This window comes from Denticeps clupeoides, chromosome 4 (assembly GCF_900700375.1).
Source record: "Denticeps clupeoides chromosome 4, fDenClu1.1, whole genome shotgun sequence".
Classification (NCBI taxonomy): domain Eukaryota; kingdom Metazoa; phylum Chordata; class Actinopteri; order Clupeiformes; family Denticipitidae; genus Denticeps; species Denticeps clupeoides.
In genome coordinates, this window is record NC_041710.1 from 8938839 (window position 1) to 8961355 (window position 22517).

At 43.7% G+C, this 22517-nt stretch overlaps 3 protein-coding genes across 5 annotated transcripts in view; 2 read left to right on the plus strand and 1 right to left on the minus strand.

Moving 5' to 3' along the window:
- Positions 1-85: 85 nt before the first annotated feature.
- Positions 86-13291, minus strand: klhl20 (kelch-like family member 20). 3 transcript variants are annotated; one of them, XM_028975121.1, is made up of 13 exons: positions 13151-13291; positions 12472-12535; positions 10580-10946; positions 7852-8058; positions 6509-6667; positions 4105-4199; positions 3800-3915; positions 3534-3717; positions 3120-3263; positions 2848-2981; positions 2318-2526; positions 1817-1923; positions 86-1738 (listed from the first exon to the last, which is right to left on the minus strand). In XM_028975121.1, exons 2-13 carry the CDS (start codon positions 12492-12494, stop codon positions 1654-1656), a joined length of 1830 nt encoding a protein of 609 aa, XP_028830954.1. In that variant the 5' UTR covers positions 12495-12535; positions 13151-13291; the 3' UTR covers positions 86-1653. The 3 variants fall into 3 exon arrangements, with proteins under 3 accessions (XP_028830954.1, XP_028830955.1, XP_028830956.1); XM_028975122.1 differs by having other exon boundaries at positions 12524-12535; positions 13151-13276; XM_028975123.1 differs by lacking the exon at positions 12472-12535.
- Positions 13292-13630: 339 nt separating this feature from the next.
- On the plus strand, positions 13631-16013 carry ankrd45 (ankyrin repeat domain 45). The gene is made up of 5 exons (XM_028975124.1): positions 13631-13887; positions 14343-14510; positions 14581-14675; positions 14756-14894; positions 15538-16013. The coding sequence occupies exons 1-5, from the start codon at positions 13659-13661 to the stop codon at positions 15564-15566; spliced, it is 660 nt and encodes a 219-aa protein (XP_028830957.1). The 5' UTR covers positions 13631-13658; the 3' UTR covers positions 15567-16013.
- Positions 16014-16236: 223 nt separating this feature from the next.
- rasal2 (RAS protein activator like 2) overlaps positions 16237-22517 on the plus strand; it is a 54517-nt gene continuing 48236 nt past the window's right edge. The window contains 1 exon segment of the mRNA XM_028975120.1: positions 16237-16854. Coding sequence (XP_028830953.1) covers positions 16740-16854 — 115 coding nt within the window. The 5' untranslated portion in view covers positions 16237-16739.

The window sequence follows — 22517 nt, forward strand, 5'->3', positions numbered from 1 at the left end:
TTTGAGTAACTGCACTGGGTCAGGAAAGTAGTGTGTATGGACAAAGGAAAGGCCATGTTCTGTTTATTTGGGACTCAATGAAGACTTGTCCAGTAAGAACAATTTATTGATGTGATTGGGTTCTGACCACAACAGAAGTTAAACAGTGTAAGGCCTAACACTTTAACATCCATTCACTTCTTTAAACCGCTTCTTTTTATTGCCACAACATTTCTAGCACTTAATATATACATATATAATTTTAATGTCATTCTTTGCTGAAATAAATGGACATGGACAAAAATATATATATATTTTGAAGTAATACTACCAGAGCTGGGAGGGGAAATGGCTGGTTTCAACCTTATTAGTGTCTGGTATGCATCCAGTGTCCCATTTTTTTTTGTGTGTGTGTGTGTGTGCGCGTTTTTGAGCTGGGACAAACTAACGAATGATGAAAGGATCAAATAGCACTGCTCGAAATATAAGCCCAGCTTTAAAAAGCATTGGTGTACTTTGAGTTGCTGGGACATTCAGACTGTGCTCCCCCTATGTAAGTGGGAAAATCCAGACATTTCTGGTACCCCACAGGCTCTGGAGTATAATCAGCATGAAGGTTAGAATGCACAATAATCTACATCGTTTTTCAGTCAGTAATACTCACTGAAGGGAAAATGCAATTTTCACAATTTAACTTTGTGAAACGCAAGTTCAACATTCTTCAACGTTTAAAACATGAAAAAATTTTCAGCAGTCAAGTCAAAATGTAAATTCAACCACTGAACAAAATCACAACCTTTTTTTGGCAGTAATGACTATTCATTTCCCATGTGAGTAACATCCACAAGTTAAATCACACACGCTCTTTTTGTAGAAAGTAAATAGATAAAGTGCTCTGTCAAAATTAATTTAGGTGTATTTCCACAAAGTTATGACCTACTGTTGCGCCAATCACTCCATTCAATAATGCCACCGCTGTTGATAAAATAATAATACATTTTACATCCTTTTTCTGTTACAATTCCTTCATTAAATAAGATCTCAAATGATGTGGTTGCACATTCCAATCAAACTGGGTGATCGCCCCAATACCAACGATACAAGGGCAGTCAGAACGTCTACTGTAACCTAAGGAACACCGGTTTCTTTCCCCCATTCTGTAACACCAAAACAAATAAAAGATAAAGAAAATTAAACAAATCACAGTGCAGCCATTCATAAGAGTTAAACGTGAAAGACTAGCTTATTTAGTAGAGGCGGTGGCAGTGTGACGTCCTGCTAGTCTCTCCAGCACCAGTCCACCATGGGCGGCTGGCGAAGATCAGACATACACAAGCCTGAGGTGCATGCACACAGTCCGCCTGACCGTTTTCTTAGTAACAGAGTTGGTGAGAAGAGCTCAGCTGATGCTTGAGGGATGAGGTCTGTAGAATCCACAGCGGGCACTAAATTCAAGGAGTAGGAGGTTGCTGTTGGCTACTATGGCAGTCCAATAAGGAGCCAGCCTCCAGAGGCAATGGTATCCAGGTGTGTATCCTTGGCTCGCCACATGAATGGCCAGAGATGGCTTCCAGTCTAATAAAAAGTCTTATGCTCTTGCATGATACGTAATGTCTGTATGGGAGGCACAAGCTATGACGAGGCACCAGTGAGGGCGATGGCGGAGGGAAAGTGTTACCATATATGCGACTCACAGTGTGTCATTTTGATAACACCAACCCCGCCTCCCAATCGCCGGTAGTTCATTCCTCCATAGAGTCTGAGGATTAAGAAAATTCTGGTTTTAATACAGGACCAAGGAGAACTCTGGAGTCACGAGTTGTTTAAAAGCGCTTACCTCCATGTATTGGCATCAGGGTCGTAGACTTCTATTGTTTTTAGGTACGTTGTGCCATCAAAACCCCCTACTGCCATCAATTGCCCGTTCACAACTGCAAGACCAACCTGTGGTGACAACCTGTATTTAGTTTCTCAGAGAAAATCCAATAAGTTCATTCAATTAATACTAGAAGAAATTTGTTAACAGGAGAAGCTCAAGACATCATGTTTGTAATTCAGTGCTAATGCCACTGGTAGCTCCAGCACTACAGAAATCATTAGACAATTATCAGAAGCACACTACAATTAGGGTGCCATTTTCAAAAATGCTTGAATCTGATTAAATGAACAGGGTCTAAAAACACCAGGACGGGTGTAAATGGTTCATCTGGGCTAATTAGGCGGCTAAATTGTGAGGTGTATAAAGCATAATGACTATTAATCACAAAACCTGAGATAATGGCAGTGAAACTGTCTAGCACAGACATTGAAAATGTAAAAAAAGAAAGGCTTCACTCACTCCACTCCGTCTGGATGTCATGGCAACCACAGGGGACCACTGATTGGTTCTAGGGTTGTAGCGTTCTGCACTACTCAGCTCCGTGGTGTCATCTCGACCACCCACTGAGTAAATCATGTCCTGGTACACAGCACAGCCCAGATGCTTCCTCCTGGTGCCCATTGGTGCTACTGTGTGCCACCGGTTCTCTTGGGGGTTGTAGCGTTCCACTACAGAGAACAGGCACAACTCTGATCAGAATTACAAGAATGTTCTTTACCAAACATCAGGGGGAGAAAAAAGCATGACACAATGTCAATACTGGATAAATAAATACCTTCTTGTACAATAAACACTTATTATTCACTTTAAATGTTTAAATGGAAATCACAAAATGGCATGATTATTTTCAATCTTACATTATAACACCTAAGGTGTAGGTACACCTGAATTGTGTTGCTGTACACTGTTATCTGAATATATCGTGTAATTTGTCTTATTCTAAAATATGGTGGATATTGGAATGGACAAGAGTCTTCAGTCTGCATTACCTGTATTGAGAGGGGACGTCCCATCTGACCCTCCTACAGCATATAGGAAACCGCCCAGAACCGCAACGGCCACACCCAGTCGCCGTGTGCTCATCGATGCCACTCTTGTCCACTTGTTCTCCTTTGGATCATATCTTTTAGGAAAATATTAATATGAATACCAGTCATTAAAAATTATTAAACATGGCAACATACTTATTTCCCTTGCATTAAACAGGATTCTCAAACAGATGCACAAAAAGTATAGTAAAAAAAAATTGTCAAGTGCTCACCTCTCCACTATGTTTAGACAGGAGACTCCATCCTGACCCCCAACTGCATACAAGTAGCCGCCCAGAACAGCCACACCCACACTGGTCCGGCAGGTGCTGGTTGGAGCCACGTCACTGCTCCACTGGTTTGTCTTGGGGTCGTATCTAGAAATAGCGATTGTGTAACAAATCACACTGATCAGCATGTAATTATTTTCGCCAAGTGCCTTAGAATTAACTAAAGAGGAAGTGTAGAATATAAATGTGAAACAGTTCTTGCTTGAGATACTCATAAACATGAACTCATTATTAGACATTTATTATTATAATTTGGTGTAATTTAATAGTGTAAGCTCAAATCAGCTAAGATGTTATTTACTATTTCTATTAAAAACAGCCACTAAGAGTGGCATAAAACTAAAATAGTGTAACCACCTCTCCACACTGTTGAGGTAGGAAGAGCCGTCGTGGCCACCCACTGCATACAGGAGGTCATCCAGTACACTGACTCCAACGCCACAGCGCCGTTTGCTCATGGAGGCCACCATGCGCCATTCGTTGGTCTGCGGGTCATAGCGCTCCACGCTGGAAATGGCGTCCCCACTACACCAGCCTCCCACTGGAACGCAAATAAACAACCCATTGTTCACAGATCTGAAAACAGGATGAACCAACTTCTATTCTTGTCTAATACAACCAACCTGCAAACAGCACCTCTCCACAGCGGATGGGCTTGCGCGGTCGTGTACGAGGACCCTGCATTAGGGGCCGCTCTTGGGGAAGGAGCAGGTAGTTCTTTGCCTCATCGACCAGATCTCTGAAGAGACCAGAGAAAGTGCAAACTGAACCTTAGACAGATACATTATGAGCAACACTGGGCAGTGGTTAATTAAGAGAAACCAAGTGTACATCAGGATATAAACCAGAAACATGCTGCATTAAATTTCAGGAGGGTAAAACAATCATTAAATCACAAGTAAAAAGATTAAGAGAGGGAAACACATACCTGCACTCCTCATCACTCTTAATAAGAGGGTCTGACCCAACTGTTCCCACCAGAAACTTGGGACTCAAGAGCGGTAGGCGAACATGCTGGAGAACCTGTAGTCATGGAAACAAGACAGTTGTATGTGTGTGGTGCAGGATGACCCTTGTATATGTAGTGAACCCACTCTGTACAAATCAGGACTTGGAGTAGCATTAATTGCTGTTAGTTAATGCTGCACCACTATTCCTGTGTTGAGATAAAGGCTTGAACCTTTTAAGCCTATGTGACTTCCATCTGAACATCTGTAATATATGCCAGAACATGAATTCTACCATACATACATGCATGCATACCTACATAAATAAATACGTTGTGAATTAAAGGTCCCCTGACATTAATGAACATTAATAGGAGTTCCCCTAGCCTGTCTACAGGGAGTGCAGAATTATTAGGCAAGATGTATTTTTGAGGAATAATTTTATTATTGGTAGTAGCCAAGGGTGGTAGTAGCCTAGTGGGTAACACCCTCGCCTATGAACCAGAAGACCCAGGTTCAAATCCCACTTACTACCATTGTGTCCCTGAGCAAGACACTTAATCCTAAATTGCTCCAGGGGGACTGTCCCTGTAACTACTGATTGTAAGTCGCTCTGGATAAGGGCGTCTGATAAATGCTGTAAATGTAAATGATTATTGAACAACCACCATGTTCTCAATGAAGCCAAAAAACACATTAATATCAAAGCTGAATGTTTTTGGAAGTAGTTTTTAGCTTGTTTTTATTTTTAGCTATTTTAGGGGGATATCTGTGTGTGCAGGTGACTATTACTGTGCATAATTATTAGGCAACTTAACAAAAAACAAATATATACCCATTTCAATTATTTATTTTTACCAGTGAAACCAATATAACCTCTCCGCATTCACAAATATACATGTCTGACATTCAAAAACAAAACAAGAACAAATCAGAGACCAATATAGCCACCTTTCTTTGCAAGGACACTCAAAAGCCTGCCATCCATGGATTCTGTCATTGTTTTGATCTGTTCACCATCAACATTGCGTGCAGCAGCAACCACAGCCTCCCAGACACTGTTCAGAGAGGTGTACTGTTTTCCCTCCTTGTAAATCTCACTTTTGATGATGGACCACAGGTTCTCAATGGGGTTCAGATGAGGTGAACAAGGAGGCCATGTCATTAGTTTTTCTTCTTTAATACCCTTTCTTGCCAGCCACGCTGTGGAGTACTTGGACACGTGTGATGGAGCATTGTCCTGCATGAAAATCATGTTTTTCTTGAAGGATGCAGACTTCTTCCTGTACCACTGCTTGAAGAAGGTGTCTTCCAGAAACTGGCAGTAGGACTGGGAGTTGAGCTTGACTATCCTCAACCCGAAAAGGCCCCACGAGCTCATCTTTGATGATACCAGCCCAAACCAGTACTCCACCCCCACCTTGCTGCCATCTGAGTCGGACTGGAGCTCTCTGCCCTTTACCAATCCAGCCACGGGCCCATTCATCTGGCCCATCAAGACTCACTCTCAATTCATCAGTCCATAAAACCTTAAAAAAATCAGTCTTGAGATATTTCTTGGACCAGTCTTGACATTTCAGCTTGTGTGTCTTGTTCAGTGGTGGTCGACTTTCAGCCTTTCTTACCTTGGCCATGTCTCTGAGTATTGCACACCTTGTGCTTTTGGGCACTCCAGTGATGTTGCAGCTCTGAAATATGGCAAGTGGCATCTTGGCAGCTGCACGCTCGACTTTTCTCAGTTCATGGGCAGTTATTTTGCACCTTGGTTTTTCTACACGCTTCTTGAGACCCTGTTGACTATTTTGAATGAGACGCTTGATTGTTTGATGATCACGCTTCAGAAGCTTTGCAATTTTAAGAGTGCTGCATCCCTCTGCAAGATATCTCACTATTTTTTACTTTTTTGAGCCTGTCAAGTCCTTCTTTTGACCCATTTTGCCAAAGGAAAGGAAGTTGCCTAATAATTATGCACACCTGATATAGGGTGTTGATGTCATTAGACCACACCCCTTCTCATTACAGAGATGCACATCACCTAATATGCTTAATTGGTAGTAGGCTTTGGAGCCTATACAGCTTGGAGTAAGACAACATGCATGAAGAGGATGATGTGGACAAAATACTAATTTGCCTAATAATTCTGCACTTCCTGTATGGTCCTCAAGTGGCTAATAGGTGTAAAGAGTGCTTCGTCCATTCTGCACAGCAGAGAGGGTCAAGCAATTCCAGATTAGGGTTGTCCTGATGTTTACACAGTTTTTCCACAGTATCAATAAATGATATTTTCAAGTCATATTGTGATGTGAGGGGGAAGGCCACATCCCACATTGTTCAGTGCTGAGATACACAGCTGATGCGCTGGCTATTAAAAGGTGCAGTGGGTACCTGGGGAAGCTGAGGCCGGCGCTCCTGGATGCTGTACTTCACCCAGGCCATGACCGCATTGAAGACCTGCTCCTCGCTGCGCACGTTCAGCTCGTCGCTCGAGATGATATCAATCAGCTGATTGGCCGGCAAGAGCATGAACTCCTCACTCTCCATCACCTGGAAGACAGATCAGACACATTCCCCACTGAATGTCTTATCACACTGATCAAAGCCTGGGCTTGAGATGGGAGTCACTCAGGCCAAGTCGGAACTAGCTGCCGATCAATCCACGAACCCCAGAGACCTAAGAGGCTCTACATGGAACAGGATAAGACTGATGTTTAATGACTCTTTAGAATAAAGGGACCTGTGAAGAGAGCTTCCCACCTCAGAAATGCAATTCTGATGAATTAAAATCAATTTTTGCAGACTGCCACAGCACTTCGGCTAGAAAAACATGTTTAAGAAATGTCATCAGTGTGCCTGCGACCCATTTTTTTGGGGGGCTGTGATCTGAAGTAAACAGCGCTCTCTCTGGACTGCCAAACTTGTCCCTTGCAATTAAAAAGCAGCGGAAATAACATGACACCAGCAACCAAAAGGGGTAAAAATAACAAGGAGCCATGCAGTCACCAAATACAGGATAACTGTGGGGTGGAAGAGGCACAGCAAACTGAAGGGGATCAACTTTATTGAATGTAATTGCGGTTAAAAATAGCATTTTTAGTCTTTTTTGAGAGGGGGGGGGTACTTGGGGTACAGACAGAATATATCTCAATTCAGGGGACAAACCCTGCAGAAGTCTTAAGACTATGGAAACTTGGGCTGAAGGTTCAATTGTCCCTGATCTCCTAGTTCGCCTAGCCTGTCTATAGTCCTGCAGTTGCGCCATTCTGCTTCGCCCTTCAGACAGCAGCAGCTCAGATGGACTGATCTGGATTTATTTTCTTCGGGAAAAACGCAGACATGACTGTTTCTGTGCCAAACATAGCGGTTTGTGAATAGTGTTGATTTCCGAAAATACTTCAACTTTCATAGGCCGCTCTCCTCCTCATTAGCCTTTAAAGCTAGACACTTTCATGCTGTATTAAAATGGTCTGACTCACAGCCATGTCACATATCACAATTTCTTGGCTTTTGCGATAATACAGGAAACTCATTCAAAACCTAAATCTAAATTAAAGTTATGGTATAATATGGAAAATCGTAAAGAAACGGCATGGATCAAGAGTCTAAACTCTCCCCCAAACTGAGAAAAACCCAGGGACAAAAAAAAAAAAAAAAAAAAAAAAGGACACCGCATGAGGTTAAAGTATGATAAAAGAAGATAAAAGGTGGCGAGGAGGCCGAGAGGGATGTACCTCCTGAAAGTTGTGCTGCGTGAACTTGTCAGCGATGCGCAGCAGCTCCCTGCAGGAGTGCGTGTCAGCGAAGGCACGGATGCCCAGGCAGTTGGACGGGTCGAGCTGCCGCTTGAGGAACTCGCAGCACGCTTCCTGGATTTCGGCCAGCTGCAGCAGACATGCAGCGGGCAGCAGAGTCTGTACGTTCCCCTCCTCAACAGTCACCTGGCCGAAAAACAGCGCGTCAAAACCAGCACCACCGACATCCTTGTTACTCACTAAACACTTCATATTAATGCATCCATTTACTGTACATTTTCCATTTCACATCATCTTATCCAGAGTACCGACTCAGGGTTAAGTGTCTCGGATTGTGTCACCCACTAGGCTACTAGCACTCTACCATTTACTGCATGAAATCAAGCCAAGGAGAGGGTTTCTGGACGATTGAGAGTTTGTGGAGAGCTCATGATCAGCTGTGGTACAGTTCCTCCATCCTGCTCCATCCATCTATCTAGCAACACTCATGAATATTAAAATTACAACTACACACAGACAGTAATAGAAGCAAGTTCATGAGTTGCCCTCCAGTGTCCTGTAAAACTCCTGGGTGTTATTAGGGTTATAAAAATGAATTGCTTCTTTCCCTTCCATGTCTGGGACCTTATTGTAACAACTCCCCACACATTCTGCATTAAATATTTACATAGCCAAAAACTAGAGCGGAAAAGTCAAACCCTACATAACACCACCAGTGAAAGTATTCATAGTTCTCATGTGCGCCAAGAAGGGGCTATAAATGGGTGCATATTCACCTGCACATAACATTTGGTCTCGGTAAAGATCAAGAAAAGCCACTTATCAAAATGAGACAGGCTGCCTCAACGAAGAAAAACATTTCATTAATAAATTAGATGTGGTTAATAGTGACATAAGCAATCGAGAAAACATTTCAAATGAACACTTAACTGGCTTTTTTCAGCAGCCAATATTGACATTAACTCAACTTTATTGAATCTGTCAATGGACATTTAAGGACTGTGTTGCCATTTATCCCATACTATACAGTAAATGCTCAACATTTACTGCCGAGTAACTTACATTAACCAATTACAAAAAACGTCCACCTGGAACTATAGGACTCTAGATAGTCTTACAAAGGAACTGAAAGGGAGTAGAAGGATTGCTTTTGGTGGGCTGGCTGTAGAGTGTACATGTCCTTCATTGTTTCTCCCCATTACGGGACATACATCATTGTTTTTCTTGCATCATCAGTAGATAAATCCTATGCTTATATTTTCCTCACAAGGTGAACTGCTCTTTATGTTGCCCTTACTTTGCAGTGTTTCTATCTGTACCCATTGTTTATGTCAGCAGCATATTCTGTACTACAATTAAAAGATTCAGATGAACATGGTCAGATTCTGAGTCCAAATTTTTGAGTCCAAAACTGCAAAATATGAAGCAAAAAAGTAACGTAAGATGACACAGCATTTGCCTTTGATTTCCTTAAACAAGTACTGTGGGTAAACCTCCTTTTACAATCAATGTTTTCATGGTTTTCTGGTAAGACCAAATATAATCTGGACACAGGTTTGATTTCCTCCAGCTGCTTCCTAGAGGTATTAACTGGACCACTGTCCTATTGACAACTGATCGTTCCTAATCAGCCACAAACATTTCCTTGATGTAATGTCCTTAAGTCAGAATGAGGCCCAGTAGTGTGTATGACCTCCCAACAATGCCTGGGCATGCTCCTGATCTCCTCCCAGACCTGGACTAGAGCATCCACCAACTCCTGGACAGTCTGTGGTGCAATGTGGCGTTGGTGGATGGAGCGAGACATGATGTCCCATACGTGCTCAATTAGATTCATGTCAGGGGAATGGGCTCACTATGGATGGGTTAAAATGGAGAGGACATATTTCGTTGTGTGCACCATGTGCAGTGTATCACAATGAAAATCGCATCACTTTCAGTGGCGAATTTGCCAATTTTTGTGTTCTCTGGCAAACATGCTGCATGGTGTTGAGCTGAAACCACAATGGCCACCTGTGGGCATCGAGCCCTCATACCACCCGTATGACCGTTTGAGAAGACCAGTGCTCATTTGTGGCCTGCTGGAGGTCATTTTGCAGGGCTCTGGCAGTGCTCCTCCTGTTCCTCCTTGCACAAAGGGTTCTTAGCAGTCCGGCTGCTGGGTTGCTGCCCCCCTACGTCCTCTTCCACGTCTCCTGATTCCACGTCTCCTGATTCCACGTCTTCCATCATCTCCAGAGAGCGTCTCCAAGCTCTGGACACTACACTGACAAAACACAGCAAACCTCCTTGCCACAGCTCGCATCGATGTGCTGTCCGGGATGAGCTGCACAACCACTTGTGTGGGTTGTAGACTCAGTCTCATGCTACCAGTAGAGTGGTAGCACTGCCAGCAGCATTCAAAAGTGACCAAAACACCAGCCAGAAAGCATAAGAACTGAGAAGTTGTCTGTGGTCACCACCAGCAGAACCACACCTTTATTGGGGATGTCTTGATAATAGTCTAGAACTTAACCTGCTGTCTATTCCATTTGCACAGCATGTGAAATTGATTGCCAATCAGTGTTGCTTCCTAAGTGGACAGTTGGATTTAAAAAAAAAAAATTGTGATAGTTATATTGTGTTGTTTAGGCGCTCCCTTTATTTTTCTTGACACACTTCACAGCAACAAGGCACACAAAGAAACTTGACTGCAAGAAGCCCGTACCTGCGACGTGTAGGCGAAGTCAATGAGCAGCTCCATGGCTCGCTCATCAATATCCCGGATCACCACCTCAGTCTGCCGGCTCTCGGCCAGCTCTCCCGTGAACATGGCCCGAAAGTAGGGGCTGCAGGCAGACAGGATGACACGGTGCGCATAGATCTTCTTGGCTCCGACCACAAGCACCACATCACACAGCTCGCGATGTTTCCGCAGCAGGTTAATGACCTCCAGGGTCTGGCGGGGGTGCTTGTCTGAGACATAAGGCATCCGCGCAGGCTGGGGTACCCCTTCAGGAAGCTTGTTGGGGTCACCCAAGGTGCAGCGACTGGTGATGTCCATTCCGGTAGTATCTTGGCGTGCACTGTTAACCCTAAATGAAAACAGGGGAAATAAAAAAATATATATAAATGGTTTGCTGAAAATAAACACATTAAGGGACAATACAGCTCTGGAAAAAATTTTTTTTATAAGCAACAGTTTATTTTGCACTCTCTCAACTGATATGCGTCATAGACATAAGCCTATCAAAACATAATTAAACAATTGACAAATCTAACTAAACCAATTTATAGTCACTGTTACATAATGTTATAATAAATTCACCCCTGGAAGAATTCAGCAGTCTAAACAAGGTGAAATAGGAAAGTTAAATCTACAGCAGAGGCTCACAATCCTTTCCTTGGTTGGTGAGATTTGGTTGACCTGATCACCTAATCATCTGCTCATATTCAGGAAATGGTACTGCAATTCAACAAATTAGACATGGGATAGCTGACAGGCTGACTGTAGTCACCAATGTGAACATGTCCCCTTATAAATAACAGTCTCCATGGGGACTGACTAAATGTGGCTCAAGTGTAAATCTGAGAAGCAGGAGAAAGCAGTCCCTAGATTATCCCCCGAACTGCCCACAGGCCCATTTTTAACTACACGTCAGGGGTCACAGGAGCGCAAACGCAGACTGGCCTCTCCACCAGCATCTGTTTCAAGCCGCTGCGCCCAGAAAGTCTCAGCAAGTGTGTTCCCCCAAATGCTATGAGCTGTTCCAGCCAGAACTCTGTGACACAAGGGGAGGGGGTTCTACCTTCCTTAAACTGCTTTAAAGATGAAATCAATGGGTAAGTATCCATCCATCCATCCAATCGGGCCAAGTAAGCTATTTTTAGCGCAGTGACTGCAGGGGCCAGACAGCATACTTGGCCTTGGCAAGATTCAATTGGCTCCCAGCCAAAATCACAGCTGGCAGGCTGATGGCCTTAGCACCCACAGCATGAAAAAAACCCACCCAAAATCCCCTTTTACCCGGAATAATGACATGAGGCAAAAAGAAATAAATTCATGTGCGGGTTTTAAAATAATCCCCCAGTGCCTCCAGAGAACATAAGAAATCACGCCGGAGAAGGGAGGACTTAGCAGAGAGGTTAAAAGTAGGCGGTGTGTCTGCAATTTCACATCAACTCAAAAAAGAAATGCAAAAAGACATTTCATAATGGGTGGTAGTAGCCTAGTGGGTAGCACACTCGCCTATGAACCAGAAGACCCAGGTTCAAATCCCACTTACTACCATTGTGTCCCCGAGCAAGACACTCAACCCTGTAACTACTGATTGTACGTTTCTCTGGATAAGGGCGTCTGATAAATGCTGAAAATGTAAATGATAAGGAAAATCTTTGAAAGTGATGCTGTGTGAGTTAAATTTCAGGTTGACTCTTTGTACATTTTCCCACCCATTAGCTCAGACAAAATGATTGAGTCACATGGTCAAGTGACTGTTGATATCTGTACATCTTAACTAACTGCAGAGCCGTAATTAATTGTGCATTTAAGACTCGCCATCAGAGCATCAAATACTCATGAAGGGAGTTGCAACGTAGCATTTGGAAGTTAAAGATTACCTGCGCATTGGCTTTCCGTCCATGCACAGAACACACAACCCCGGACACTCACCTAACCGCAAACCTGCAAGCACAAACACACACACACACACACACACACACACACACACAATGGCTATTAGTTTTTCCTCTTATGTACCAACTGGTGGTAACAGAACTGCCCCGTTGTGTAAGTGTGTGAGGTGGAACGATTTCACTGAAAACAGGTCTGTGTGCAGTTTCTTCGGGGGCTTTACTAAATAACCGGCCGGAAAAAAAAGAAAAAGTTATTCTGCGCACCTCTAACGAAGTGTGATATCACAGACACGTCGTACATTAAAACCAAAAAAAAGGAGTACTGGCCCCGTGGACCCGTACACGCAGCGGATTTAAAACTGTGCAACGTCTATGGCACAGCTCCCTGCCAACATAAATTATGATCCGAGGCAGCTAACGTCAGCTAAAGGCTAACGTAGCCACGCCAGCTGTTAGTAAGCCACGACACGACAAACTGCACATATATCCACACATCCACCGATCGTGAAAACTATTTCCACCAAGTTGGGCCGTGTGAATGAGCCGCTAGAGACAAGGATGACTGTGGGCGCCCCGTTGCTAATCTGAACTAGCCTTTCCCCGTTTAAAAGACGAACACGGAGCCCACGCGTCCGTACACGCCAGCACAAAATCCCGCCGATACCTCATATGTCCATCCAAGCGAGGAGAAAGCCGATAAAGCCCTCGTTCGGGATGCAGACGTGTAAAAGCCCGAACGGAGCTCGGATTCCGCAGCCGAATTCCACACAGGGCGGCTGGTGCGCGAAATTCACGTCCCGGGTGGACAAACTGGACGAGCAATGTGATGCCGCACACAAATGGTTCCGTGTGCAAGTACTTCGCAGTTCAGTTTTACTGCTGTCTGCAGTATCTTTCTAGTCAAATGTAAATTTTCAATTCATGTACAAATACTTAAAAATATTTTGATGCTGTAATTTTTTAATTATCTCCTTATTACTATTATTATTGTTATTATTACATTCCATTACAGGCCTAAAATATATTAAAAATAGATTTCAACGATATATGTGTCTTATGTTCTGAACCTTTTTTGCTTTGAAGAACAGTTCCCGACAGTATAGAGAACAATTCGGACGACTGGTATCTATGGGAACCAATGAAAACACAGAGCAGGAGAACGCCGACTGACCATGGCCTCGGGCTCAGCGCTTCACTTCGCTTTAACGGGAGACGTTGAAGGTCTTCGGACATTTCTGGGCAACGAGAGCGTCGCATGGAATGAGGAGGCGCTCGATTTCTCGTGGGAGCGGGACGAGGCCGGGAGAAATGCCCTGTTTGCTGCGTCCATGCTGGGTAGAAGCAGCGTAGTGCGGGAGCTGGTGCAACATGGAGCCCGAGTCAACGCAGCTACCGCCAGAGGTCGCTATAAGATCACTAATTGCTGATAGATAGCTAGATGTATCCTTCAATGTGTTTTCTTTATTGTCAGGACCATTTAAATTGGTAGATTCTCACTGAAGGCATCAAACCTATGAATGAACGCATCTGGAGTTATGTACTTAACTAAAAGTGCAGACCTGGCCTCCACAGTCACAGGACCTAAACCCAATTGAGATGGTTTGGAGTGAGCTGGACCACAGAGTGAAGGCAAAGGGGTCAACAAGTGCTAAAGTTTTCAGTTATTTCACCTTTTTTGTTAAGTACATAACTCCAAATGTGTTCATTCATAGTTTTGAATTGAGAATCTACCAATGTATATGGTCATGAAAATAAAGAAAACACATTGAATGAGAAGGTGTGTCCAAGGTGTGGCCTGTACTATAGATAGATAGATACTTTGATTACATTGTTAGTGCCATGTACTATAATTGCAGGCTATTCTCCATTGCATTGCTGTGCTGCCTGGGGTCATCTTGACACAACAAAAACTTTGGTGGAGCTTGGTGCTGACATGCAGTCAAAAACCTTCATTGGGGAGAGACCTGTAGAAGTCGCCCTCCGGTATTCTCAGCAAGAATGTGTGGATTATTTCACCTGGGCTGGTAAATAAAAGCTGTCGAGTGTAAAAGGAGTTGTAATGTGTTTCAGACTAAACAGACCTTTTTTATATAGAGGCTAAGCAGAGCTTGCAGTCATATATTGCAATGGTTGAGAACTCTATAGTCAAACCAGAGAGAGCAAAAAGAAAGCTGAACCGGGAGGACAAGGTAAAGTGCAGGCAATAAATACAATACATTTTCTTTCTTTACCGTCAGTGTTCAGCTTGTGTTCAAATGTTGCTTTTCAGAACATTTGCCTGACTGCCTGCTCTGAGACTACAAACTGGATGCAGACTGCAGAAAACCCAAATATTAAAGACTTTGATGAACAGAGAAAACTCCTTGAAGAAGCTGTAACACCTATTTTGACAAAGCTTACACATCAAGGCAAATCTTGATCTCACTCAATAGCCATAAAAACATTGCTGTGCTGTGTACTGTGTAGTGTACTGTGTATTAATATCAGTGAAACATACAGTGCACCCATTTTTGATATGTTACAGCCTTATTCCAAAATGTATTACATTCATTTTTTCCTCAGAATTCCACAAACAACATAATGACAACGTCAAAAAAGTTTACTTGAGGTTTTGTGAGCAGAAGTTAAAAACCACCAGGACTCTTCCTAAAGCTGGCCAGCCACCTAGACTGAGCAATTGAGGGAGAAGGGCCTTTGTCAGGATAGGTGTGCTTGTAGCATCATATTCAAAAGACTTGAGGCAAGTAATTGCTGCCAAAGGTACATCAACAAAGTATTGAGCAAAGGCTGTGAATACTTATGTACATGAGACCTCAAGGAAACTTTTCACGTTGTCGTTATGGGGTTATATTGTCATATTGTGTGTAGAATTCCGAGAAAAAACATTTTGGAATAAGGCTGTTACATAACAAAATGTGAAAAAAATTCTGCACTATGAAGACATTCCAGATGCACTGTAATTTCCAACAGAGATTTTAATGTTATTCGCTGCATTTGCAACAGTCGCGTGGGAATTACAATTTAACATTTCTTTTTTATCTTTCACTACAGACGAGCTCAGAGCCAAAAGCAAGAATTGAGGACATTCTATGCAGTTTATTCTCGTTTTAGATATGCCTGAATACACTCATCATAAATACCTGTACTTTCACACACGTTTCGTGACGAAGTAACGTGAATTTTGTTCATCTAACCGGAAGATGTCACTGTAGCGCAAATATTTTTATGTTTTTGATTATTATGGTGCACATAAACTGTATATTGCAGAAGGGATAATGTTTGTTTTCTATGGAGGATTTATTAAGCTAAATCTCTTTTTAAGTAAAACAAAAAAGGCCTCTTAATTCATAGAGCGTATTGTGTAACTTCAAAGTTATTCAAGGGAGCTTTACAAATGATACATATTATAAAAGCAAAGCCATAAACATTGTACAAAAATAGTAAAAAGTAATAAAATTGTATGACATCATGAAACAGTGGGCATGAAATCATCTTCACTGAGTACAAACTGAAAGTCCGACTTAGAGTATACATTTGATTAAATTAAGCTGTCCCATTCAGTAAAAATGTCCTAATGAAATTCGTGATCTCGTCAATGACAGTGCAGGACAAAGCCGTGAAAGAAGATTAAAGTTCACAATCGATGCGCTCGGGGATCCTCCGATCCGGGATCCACTGCTCTCCCCTGAATCCCGGGATCTCGGCGGCGCTGGCGACGGCGTGCCACTGAGGTGGGGAGCCGCTGCCCCGTAACACCGCCGCTCCTGGTGTCTGGACGTCCCGAGGAAGAAGAAGAAGAGGAGGAGGAAGAAGAAGAGTTCCCAACTTCCCCCGCTGCGCTGGCCATCTAAGGAGCGGACAGTGTTGAGAGGAACTCTCCCTCCCTCCAGCCCAACTAACTAACCGCTTCAGCCGCTCGTCGCTTTACGCCATGGAGGATTTTACTCGCACCGCCAGTGGTGAAAGTGCGCGGGCAGGGACTGGACGATGCTGACGGCACCACCGGCAACTTTTCCCTGATTCCGCTCGTCCGCTTTTCCCTGATTTCCGTCAGATGACGCGACGGTAGTCGAGCTTTCCGCGCTCCGGTGAGACCGAGGGTGTTGATGCCGGGCGCCGGCGGCGCCGTGCAGTGAAGCGAGCGGAGGAGGAGCGGAGGAGCGGAGAGGGAGCCGGGACGCGGTGGACGGCCGGAGCCGGCGGGAGGGAGCCGGGACGCGGTGGACGGCCGGAGCCGGCGGGAGGGAGGGAGCATGGACGCGGACTCGAGCACCGGCGACGCGGACTCGGTTCATGGGGCGCTCCTGGGCGACGGCGGCGTCCTCGTCGGGTCGTTCTGCCAGCTGCAGGGATGGCTGCGTGTTTACGGTGAGAAACGTTCATTAAAGAGAGAAAATGAACTCTTAATTAAAACGACACACACACACACCAAGTACGGTTCAGGTTAAAATAGTTCCACAGTGACAACACACCCACGTTGTACAAAATTATATTTAAAGCAAAGCGTGTTATTTTTATTACGGTTCTGCCTTTTAATTCAAATTCAGTTACCTTCAGACGTCCAGTGCTTTTTTTATGGAGAGTTTAGGGATTTTTTATTTTTTTTTGTGTGTGTTTTAATGGTCAGTTCCTGACTCTCTTCAGGTCTTTTTTTAGGTGCCGCCTTTGCCATAATGTTAGGAAAGGACCACAAATATAATTTTTTGTCGTTCTGGTGTAGAATGAGTCATTTCTGTACTATATAAGGCTGGTGTGTTGGGGAGCCATGCGCCTGTAATCTGTAATCACAAGGCAACCCCTTCATCAACCTCATCATCATCATCAGGCGTCATTGTTTCACAGAGAGCAACTGCATTTAGGGTAAAAGCTCTCATACATTTTATTTTAATCGGGCATCATCGTTCCGTGCGTCTCCTTCCCCTGACCGAGACAGATTCCTGTAAAAATCCCATGTTTGCTCGAGGTGTTTGCAGCATGCGGGCGTGTAAATTGTAGAGGAGGTTTCACAGCATGACGTGCTCTTTTTTTCCCCCATTGCGTGTAAGTTTGATTTGCATTAAGCTCACATATATAAATACGGATTTATTGATTCTGCCCCCCCCCCTTACAAAACACACATAAACGTTGTCAGACGTTGGGGAGGTTATTGGCGTCATAAAGACATAACTCTGAGTCTGAAGATAAGACTGTGAGGTTGATTGATCTGAGTCCGATCACCTGCCACTGATATGTCCTTGAATCGGAAGGCTGATTTTTGTGAATATCGTGAATGACTAAATATTACATTTAGTTGCTTTTTTTATTTATTTATATTTTTCTTAACTCCCCCTGTCCTGTCATCTGTTTTATTTTTCCTTTTTGAACTTACATATGAAATCATCCATACAAAATGTAGTGTCTTTAACCTTATGTTTAATTTAAAGTCAGCTTTTAAAGAATATCTCGAACACACTAAGTGCAAAATTATTTATTTTATGGAAATATATTTATTTGTAGGCTAAAATATTGCAATAATTATGAAATAGCTCAGATAATTGGGAAAATAGTTTGACCCTCAACTATTGTGATTAACTGAGTCAGTAAAACATTGCGTATAGACATCTTAAGTGTTGTATGGATCTGTGTCTTATTCATGTTCACATTTGGTGATGTAGGCAGCCAGCAATGTAAAGATTTCATAAAAGATGTAGAGAAAACAACAGAAATCATCCACGTACCCAAAATAGCCACCAAATTTCTCATTTCGGAGGCTTTACTATGTTGCTGGTTGACATGGATTATTTTTTTTCTCCCATCAGAGGGGTGTAACCAGCAGGATCCTGGGGTCAAATCCCTTGAGTTGTGTTCTCTAAAGATCCCACTGTCATGTTGATGAGGGCCGTTGTCATGGCAGCCCGTTGTCATGTGTCACACTGAATGCAAGGCGAGACCCGCTACTCAGAGACGTCGCATGTGCTGCGGGAGGGAACATCCTGTGTGAACCACCTGCTGGTTCCCCTTCCCTTTCTCTTTCCCCTCTTTTTGACTGCAGATCCTTATCCAGTCCGAGAGATTTTTCACAGCCACCTGACAGAAGGACTCTCCCATTGTCACCTTTTGTCTCTTAGGCTTCTCAGCGACTGCCGTTTTCACATCCCTCACATATCTCACTTTCTGCCATTTTAAATCACTTTATTAGATCATTAAATGAAGCACAAGTGGACAGATTTATGTGATTAACATTTATTTTCCTACGTTTTCGTTTAGTTTTCTGAAGGGTTTGAGGCTGTGGGCCATTCTTGCTTGTTGGAGTGTATGACCATATCTGGAGATTTCTGTTGCAGGGTACAGTCAGAGACAGAATTCGTTTTATCAGCCCGGTGTAGTAGAGTTTTTTTTTTTTTTTTTTTTTTTTTTTTTTTTAAATATAAAAACAACAGTCCTGCTCCTCCTGCCATGATGCCTTTATTGCCACCCACGGCGAACCACCCACGGCGTAGCCCTTTTATATACTGGCAGCTGTCCCTTTTGCGCCTTTACACTGTGCTGAATGCAATACAGGAGGAAACAACTTTCACTCTTTGCCCACTCAGTTTTATTACTCTGCAGAACAAAGGCTAATGTCCGCTGTATCGCAGCAAAACAACAAAGTGATCAAAGTGTTTAGAAATGTTCTTCTTTTCAATGAGTGGGGACAAAAACATGAAATAGATAAGCAACAGTCTTCGACAAATTATGATGAAGTCAAACCCAAATTTGCGGATGTACCACATACTCACCCAGGAACACCGAAATGGCGCATCCACAGGGTTCCTTGCACTTGGTACTAGTTCTGGTCTGGTGCTAATGTTTCCAAGCAATGATAGTGTCAAGTCAAAACGGTGGTAGTAGCCTAGTGGGTAACGCACTCGCCCATGAACCAGAAGTCCCTGGTTCAAATCCCACTTACTACCATTGTGTCCCTGAGCAAGACACTTAACCCTAAGTTGCTCCGGGGGGGGGACTGTCCCTATAACTACTGATTGTAAGTCGCTCTACATAAGGGCTTCTGATTAATGCTTTAAATGTAAGTCATGATGATAACATGATTGGGCAGTGGTGGCCTAACGGCTAAGGAAACAGACCTCCCGGCTGCCCGCTGCTCACCATGGGTGATGCCGTTTTCGTGTGCACTGTGTTCTTTCAATTTCTACTTTCTACAACTGGACATGACGGCTGGTGTTCTTTAAGTTGTAGTTGGTCTGATTGCAATAATCCCTGTCTTAACTTGCGACTTCTTAACTTGTGTCTCTAGCAAAAAATTTGGTGCTGCTCTCCAAAAATCCAAAGCCACCAACTGGAAAGGGACTCTGAACATGGGATTATCACAACTACTTTCCCAAACCACACCTCATCCCACTGCATTCCTCCAAAGCACGACATGTTGCAGGTTGCTGAGATCATGGTGCTGGTGATCAGGGGACTGTTTGTTTCTAGTTTGTCTTCCAGAATACGGCTCATGTGGGAGTTCCCTGAAATGGCTGTTTCTATTCTGGGATGTTTTTTGTTAATTGCTTGGGAAAGTGACCTGTGTGTTTTAAAGGTCATTGGCAATTTTTTTTTTTAGTTTGCCAAGGGTTTGTGTGTGTGTGAGTGTGTGTGTGTGGTTGGTTTAGCACGAGTACTGTTTTGATTGGCCAAGTCTGCTCAGCTGTTGTGTAAAGGTTGGGTTTTGTGTCTGGCCAATTGACTGCTGATGTGAAATGTTGAAATCCATAGTTCCTGTAAGTCCCGCGTTTGCTTTAATGTGGTTAGAGCTTTCTCATGACAGAAGTAAGCAACTACACCTACCGAATGAAATCCCCAAAATGAACCTCCTGACCTGTTGTAGAGGTTAATTAATGAATTAGTATGATCGTCATGCATAACTAAAGCTGTAAACTATAACTGGACAACAAGAATAATCATTCCCTCCATATAGGGAATGACTACTGTAAAAGGACTTCCTGTAGGGAGCTGGTGAGGAATGGGGTCAGAGGGTTGCAATCTGTTGGGTGGATGAGTGCAAGTTTTGTGGGGGAGGTAGACCGGTAACCGGCATAGGGTGGCGTTGCAGAGGGCGGGGCAGTGGGTGGACTGGGTGTGTTCTGGTCGGCTGAATGGCGGGATTGTGTCGGCAGACAGCTCCTGCCCTGTGCCTCAGAACGTTCCAAATCCCCCCACCCACCCCCCCGCCCCTCGCTAGGACTCTGATGCGTCGCTCTGATGTAAGATGACCTCAGCGGTGAGGACTGCTGAATTCCGGAGCTGCCGGCACCAGCGCGTTCGTCACTGCGTTCCGCCGCCAAAATAACTCAATAAGGATGCCGGCCGACACTTCCTATTCCTGCCCACCCCACTGTGCCGGCAGTTTTCAATTAAGATGTTTTAGCAACAGCAGATAAATAAACTGCCCGCTCTACGGTGGCCTGGAAAGACCGGAGGAGCAGATTTCCATCTGCGCTGGCCTCAGACTACACGGGATTTTTACCCTGCTGTAAATCCTGACTGTGTATTGGTTGGAAGACCACGACCAATCAATATTCACAGCCTTGCATTTAGTCAAGGAGCAGGGTAGTGAGAAATCATGTAGGGCCCTATGAAATCCATTTTATTTTTTCCTACAGTCTGTTTCTTCTATTTTAATTCTGCCGAATTCCATGTCTTCCGTTATGAACGTTTATTCACCTATAAACTGTGTGATTTTGGAGTGGGTGAGGGGGGGGGGGGGAGGAACAAATGCAATATGACAAATCACATTTAATCACTTGAACAAAGTGCTTGGTCATTTACTGTTTGCTTTTGTAAAGCATTTACATGTAAATAATATCTGCATTTCATGCAAATAACTGTTTCACAATATTACACGTTCTTCCATTTAAAAAAAATAAAAGTGCTTCACAAATGAATAAAATTAGGAAGACCTGAAATACAAAAGAAAGTTGTTCCCACTTTCATTATGAACTGGAACCATATTTATAAAGTCATGCTTCGAATCATCTGATTTGTTTGCTGAACTTTGCCAAGTTTGGCAACTGTTCCGGATTCGGCATGCCCATAGCTGACCACGCGTCTACGTTGCGTTGGCGTGTGCGAACATCCCGTACTGGGCCGCAGCGATTCTGCATTTTACAACGGATTCCATTTTATTTGCTGGATTCTGCAATTCCATCTATGTTTTGCACATTGCAAAAATCATAGGGCCCTAATCCCATGTCGACTAAGTAATGGCTCAAAGTGGTCATCAAACTAGACCAGAAGCCCCATTGCTATTCCTTGATTTATGTCACAAAACAAGGTTGGATTGATGGCCCTGATCTTCACGTAGAGGTCAGTCTGCTTGGTAAAGCTCAGGCTGCCTTTTTTTTTTTCTTCTTGCTAGGTTGGCTCTGAAGAGGAGCTTTCTTCTAGCATCGCTGTGAGAACCTGACATTATGGCCTGCCCGAGTGGCCAATTTTAGCCGGACAGGGTTCAAAGATCGGTTGTCATGGCTGCACCGTGACTCACAGTGGGAACTGTAGCTGGGTCCGATTCTTCCAGACAAACGCCCCGTGACAGCGCTGCGTCTGTCCGTAAGCGATGCCACTCTCGAGTCGTTTTCAAAGCGAGCTCATATCCCCGGAACCTATATAGTCCCCACTGTATAATCTCTTTAATGTATGGATTAGGATTCCCGAGTGGCCTGGCCTTTTAACTGCTGGAGACCATTGATGCTGCGTTTTAAAGCCTGTTAAAGGTTTATGGGAATAAGAGGCGGTTTCTGCTTCCCTTTTCTATGTGAGAAATGCAGATTAGCAGTGACCTGTTGATTTTTTTTTTTTTTTTTTGTAATTTAGACTATTGCTTTGCACATTGTGTAAAGTCCTCCCTGGTTCATTCCACTGGCAAAATGTGATTTCAGACCCCGTCACCGCGAGCACTGGGAGCGGCTGCGCAGCCAGTCATGGGAGCTTCACATGGCCGTTCCACTTCCTGTCTGCAGCATCTCACAGACCTGAATCAGACGCCGCGTTATCTTTAGACACACAAGAGG